General features: G+C 47.0%; 1 protein-coding gene across 2 annotated transcripts in view; it reads right to left on the bottom strand.

Annotated features, from left to right (window-relative positions):
- The window catches only part of LOC107122428 (CASP8 and FADD-like apoptosis regulator), a 38,406-nt gene that overhangs the window by 9,653 nt on the left and 22,753 nt on the right, over positions 1 to 6,000 (bottom strand). For both annotated transcript variants that reach the window (XM_015425525.1, XM_015425526.1), the window contains exons 7-8: positions 5,067 to 5,116; positions 3,643 to 3,718 (exon numbers count right to left, since the gene is read on the bottom strand). In XM_015425525.1, coding sequence (XP_015281011.1) covers positions 3,643 to 3,718; positions 5,067 to 5,116 — 126 coding nt within the window. The remainder of the gene's footprint in view (positions 1 to 3,642; positions 3,719 to 5,066; positions 5,117 to 6,000) is intronic.

Genomic DNA, 6,000 nt, shown 5'->3' with positions numbered 1-6,000 from the left:
AGATATCTTTAAATGTTCACTAGTCTTATACAGCATAAAGTGTACTCAGATTAACATCGCAACCTTGACACTGAAAGCATCTAGTATCTGTGAAGCATGCACCAGCCCAGCCAACCCAGCAGCTGGGTCACATGGCTAGGCTGGCGCAGGCACAGTGAGGCCGCCGCCGCCCGACCAAGGCAGCCGGCTGCAGGCTAGTTGCTGGGGCAGCGCCAGGCTAATTATTTAAAAAACACTTGTGGGGCATGGCTGTTATTTAAGGGGGCGTGGCCACAAAATGCCCCACCGTAGCTACAGGACTGGGTGAGTCATATCCAAGAAGCAATGTTCATTTAAAAAAAAAAAATCAATGAAACAAACACACAAAAATGCGACACATTGCTCCCTCTAAGTTGTGGAGTCTTGTGAGTAAAAATTCACTTTGTGGGATACTTGGCATTAAAGTTGTGAGTGAGCAATTTGGCTGCCGCACAAATTAGTTTGCTCTGGAGCCATCCTTCCTGAGCGGAGACAAAAATGTGTGAGCCAGAGGCTAAAAAACTGTTGAGGTTGCTCACACTAACTCAGCTGAGAGGGAACACAGCGGGCCCCTTGTTCTGTTGGAAAGATCTGCAGTGACACGCTTTAGCCCACCAGGGGGCAGAGGAACACCTTTCTCATTGCAGGTCAGAATCCGCCTGCGTTCAACAAGTAACCCCAAGAAGAAGAACTGGTGGGAAATGCCACGGGATGCCACAGCAGAGTCGAAGCGTCCAGTAGCAGCTTTTCTGGAGGCCCTGATTCCATCCCCCAGAAGAAAAGCTCTGGTTCACTTGCACAAATACACATGCGAAACAGGGGCCCGGCATTTTCCTAGCGACTCCCTTCCTGCACAGAGGGCAAGCTGTTCTGACTCACTACAGAGGGCAAGTGAGCCCCACAGAAGACAAAACCCTACACAGCATCAGAAGCTCGTTTCTAAGTCCGCTGCTGCATCTCGCCGCCTTACAGTGCTTAAGCCAGAAATCTTTGTGCTGAGACATGCAACTTCTGTGCAAAACGGGCTCATCTCCTTGACATCATGACTAATAATAATGGGGGGGGGGGGGGGGAGAGACACTGTTCCCTGTTTCTTCTGCTCTCTTGTTCCCTACGGCTCCCATCGGCCCCGGCTGAACTCAATTCCGCACAGGTTATTTTTAGTCCCTTATGTACCCTGTCGCCATGTTTCGGGCCCTCAAGAGATCTTCTGGTTTTGCTTACAAGAGAGAGTCGTTTGGAACTCTCTCCTCCCAGCATTTTGATGCCCACACGCTTAGAAAGTCCAGGGGAAGTGAAAGAGGTTCTTTTCCTTTCCCCCTTAAAAAGAACTCACAAAAAACCCTGAATGGTGGTTAAGCTTCAACAGAGTTGGATTTTTAAAAAACATACTTGCTTTGAAACTTGAAAGAAGAAGTGGCAGAGGACATTGAAGAGGGGGAAAGGAATGGTAGATTTTTGCCTAGAAAAGCAAGAGAAGATTTCATTCCGGGGAATTAACTGACCTGGGAAAACTACTTCACCTCTAATTCTAGATTCAGAATTGCCAACCTAGATTAGACTTCTGGATTCTCCCAGGTGCACAGATTTAAAAGGGGGTAGGATATCAAGAAGAGAGAGGGGGGAGAGAAGGAGGAGAAAAAGAAGAAATTAAATTTATACCCTCCCCTTCACTCGGAGTCTCAGAGTGGTTTACAATCTCCTTTCCCGTCCCCTCCCCACAACAGACACCCTGTGAGCAATGTTCCCTCCAAGCTGAGTTAGTGTGAGCTAGCTCACAGTTTTTTAGCCTCTGGCTCACACATTTTTGTCTTAGCTCAGGAACAGCAAACTAATTTATGCAGTAGCCAAACCGCTCACTCACAACTTAATGCCAGTAGCTCACAAAATAGAATTTTTGCTCACAAGACTCTACAGCTTAGAGGGAGCATTGCCTGTGAGGTAGGTGGGGCTGAGAGAGCTCTCCCGAGAACTGCTCTTGAAAGAACAGCTCCAAAAGAACTTGTGACTGACCCAAGGTCACACTAGCAGCTGCGTGTGGAGGTGTGGGGCATGAAACCCGGTTCTCCCATTTAGAGTCCAAGTTCCTAACCACTACACCAAACTGCCTCTATTTCAGCAATCTTGGTTGTAAGTAAGGCAAGATGATTTTAAAAGTAAAGAAATAACTGATGGCCATTCAGGAAGCTCAAGAACAGTGAAAACTCCCCCAAAATCCCCTAGTCCACCAGAGGCTGGTTTCTCAAATGTTCTACCGAGTGGATCCCTATTTTGAGCTTGCAGACACCTTCAGAATTCTGACAGAGCATGGTGGGCACACCCACAAAATGGCTGCCACAGGAGGCGGAGCCAGGCACAAAATGATCGCTATACCTTTACTTCAGTCACATAACAAGGATCCCTGTCCTGTGGTGGAAGCTGCCGCCAAAGCAATATTTTTGAAAAATCTGCAACAGCCAATCAGAATCCTCGCTGGACAAAAGCCCTACCTGGCCCTGCCCACTTCCTAAAAACACATGGCGGGTGCCAGAAAAGGTGTCGATAGGCACCATGGCACCCATGGGCCCCACATGGTGATCCTTGTTCTACTGGCTATACAGAGGTAGTACCCTGTTCCTTGCCCTGTTTAGGGCGATCATTTCCACAGTAGGAAATCTTCAGTCCACGATGGAACAGAAGATCGACTTGACAAACAGGAAGGAGCACCAGAGCCCCGTCCAACTGTTAAGGGGGCTGCCCAGCCCAGCCCTACCATTTCCCATTTAAAGGTGCCAGATCGGGGTCCCCAACTTTTTTTGAGCCTGTGGGCACCTTTGGAATTCTGGCACAGGGTGGTGGGCGTAACCACAAAATGGCTACCACAGGAGGCGGAGCCAACCACAAAATGTCGGGGAGCGAGGTTATGCGTCGCCAGGGGTCATTTCATAGAAAAAGAGCTAGGGGAACTCATTAGCATAACTCATTAGCATATGCCACACCCCCTGACATCAGGGGCCCGGCGGTGGACCTGCAAGGCCAGCGGGAGTGTGAGGAAGCCCCGCCAAGGCCCTCCCTGGCCCCAGGCAGGCAGGGGTGGGGAGAGGTGGGGGGGAAGCAACTTACCCTCCCTCTTTTCCTGCCTCCTCCTGGCTGAATGAGGGCTGGAAGCGGGGCGGCCGGAAGCAGGGGGCGGGGCTTTGTCATGTGCCCCGCCCCCCAGCACCTCACCCGGGGGAACTGCGTTCCCCCCCGAAATGACCTCTGTGCGTCGCCATAATCACAACTTGTTTGTTTAACAGGATGTATCTTAATCTGCACAGACAATCAGATCTCCAGTGGCCCATCAGAAGCCCTTGCTGGGCAAAAAGTACCACTTGCCCACGCCCACATTCTAAAAACACCTGGAAAGTTGTCGGTGAGCACCAAGGTTGCCCACGAGCCCCACGTCGGGGACCCCTGTGCTAGAAGAATGCCAGATGGCTAATCATTCCCTGGAACTTTTAGCTGGTTCTGCTTGGCAAGCAGCAAGTCTCAATTCTATACTGGGATGCTGGGAATGGAAGCCAAACTAATTTGGTGCGTGGAAATATGACGCATGCGGCCGAATGAGACAGCAAGGATGACGGGGTTTTCCTTGGGACTTACCTGTATCGTTGCCAATGCAGTCTATGATCAGGCATATCCCCAATGGCTGGCTCTGCATTCTGTAGTGGTCAGGCACCTGCAAGGATTCAAAGAGAAGAACAGGATTTTAAATTTAACGGAGGGAGGGGATGTGGCTTGGTGGGAGAGCCTGTATGAACTGCATGGAGAGAGTTCCATGGAAACTGGAACGACAGGGGAAGGTCCTCCACGGTACTACGGGCACCCATGTGCCCCAAAAGGATCATGGCTGAGCAATGCTGGCCAACAAAGTGATGACCGCACCGATTCTAAACTTTTGGTTGGAAATCTCCTTTTCTAGTCCTTGAAAAATGGAGAGATAGAATGGCAGAATATGTGATCATGGCCAAATGAACAAACTATATAAATAAAAGACCGGTCAGAGATTTTGAAAGAAAATGGGGAAATTACTATGCTTATTATAAGTCAAAATAAAAAATGAGTGACTTGTATTAAAATTACTATATATATATATGTGTGTGTGTTCTCTGAAATGCTATATTCAAGACCATAAAATAGTTTTTTATGTACATATGAACCTAGTTTATCGTCATCCTTTTTGTTTTTAGAAACGCTTTTAAAATGTATTTTTTATTATAGTTTGATTATGACAACCGTAGTGGTATTAAGATGTAATTGAAGAAATGTATTAATCAATGTCTAACAGTGAATATTAAAAGTAACTAATGGTAATAAATGCTAGGCTTTAATAATAAATGTATATAGTATGTAAAAACCTTCTGAATATGATGTTAAATTTATGTTAAATACTCTATATTTACTCTGATACTGATCATCATGAACAAGTTATAGATTATTATTTATTTTATTTTATTTATTCTTTAGATTTGTATCCCGCCCTCCCCAAAGGCTCAGGGCGGCTAACAAGGGCATAAATGCCAGATTAAAAACAGTAAGAACAGTATAAAAATACAATAATACAACATAATACAGTTATTAAAAATATTGGTGCTCCAATATAATCCATTATATCTATATGTCCCCTTTCCCCTTGTTTTTCTGTATCCCTATTTTAATTTAAAATAGCAATAATTTAAAAAGCTATTAAAAAAGGAACTCCACAAAGTTACTAGTCCTTGTGTACCGTTTTATTTGTACACATCTGCTAACCGCGCATTTTACCTCCCACAGCCTACGAGTGTGGAGATCTCCCAAACAGTTATGTAAATAAATTTGGCATTTGAAGCGGAGAGGAACAGGCCGAGGCAAAAACAGAAGAATGTTAAGGCGGCAGCCCAACCCTTTTATAATTGGGCGCACCGCAACGTGTTTGACAGTTATAAAAGCACAGACGGACCGTGGGGGCCCTTGAAGAGGTTCTGCCCTAGAAGAAAAGGGTCAGTGTGGGAGCAAGGGGCATTCTTTCTGATTCCAGTGCATAATACCTGAGACATGGCTGTTCCGCTTTCTGGTATTGACACGGGGACCTGTTCCTCTGTAATGACAAAATAGAGCATTGTCAGTTGCAGTGCCACTGTATTGCCACAAATTGCTAAATTTCAGAGACTAAAACAGACTCAGTTAATTAGCTTGGCAGCATATTAGCCAGCTGAATCCCCTCATGATTCTATTGATCTCAGTCCGATGGGGCTGTCAGGTGCATGGAGAAGGGTACACAGGAGCAGTGGATGATTATATACGTCCGAAAATACACAAGTGTGATGCAGCAGCAGCAGCAGAATAGATTGGATTTATACCCTGTCCTTCGCTACCCAAATGAGTCTCAGAGCGGCTTACAGTCTCCTTTCCCTTCCCCTCTCCCCAACAGACACCCTGTGAGGTAGGTGGGGCTGAAAGAGCTCTCCCGGGGACTGCCCTTGAGAGAACAGCTCTGAGACAACTGTGTGACTGACCCAAGGTCACACCAGCAGCTGCATGTGGAGGAATCAAACCCGGTTCTTCCAGATCAGAGTCCGCACTCCTAGCCACTACACCAAACCGGCTCTATTTCAGTGGTTAAGAGTGTCAGACTGGGATCTAGGAGACCCAGGTTCGAATCCTCACTCTGCCACGAAAGCTTGCTGGGTGACCTAGGGCCGGTCACATATGCTCAGCCTCACCTACCTCACAGGGTTGTTGTGGAGAATAAAACAGAGGGGAACAACATTAGCTTCTTTGGGTTCCAATCTGGGAGAAGGGCAGGGTAGAGATGAAGCTAAATGAACAAACATATTGAGGGAGGCGTAGAGGCATGCATTCACACACAAAGAGGACCAGTTCACCAGCGTAAGACAGAGGTATGGCAGGAGGAGGCTAAAGTATTCAGGTCTGCTGCGGGGGACTGCTTTTATGTAAGGCTCATCGATGGTAAGTATAAGC

Source organism: Gekko japonicus, unplaced genomic scaffold (assembly GCF_001447785.1).
Source record: "Gekko japonicus isolate JY-2015 unplaced genomic scaffold, Gekko_japonicus_V1.1 scaffold604, whole genome shotgun sequence".
Classification (NCBI taxonomy): Eukaryota; Metazoa; Chordata; class Lepidosauria; order Squamata; family Gekkonidae; genus Gekko; species Gekko japonicus.
The sequence above is the reverse complement of the archived record's forward strand: the minus strand, read 5'-3'. Positions and strand labels throughout refer to the sequence as shown.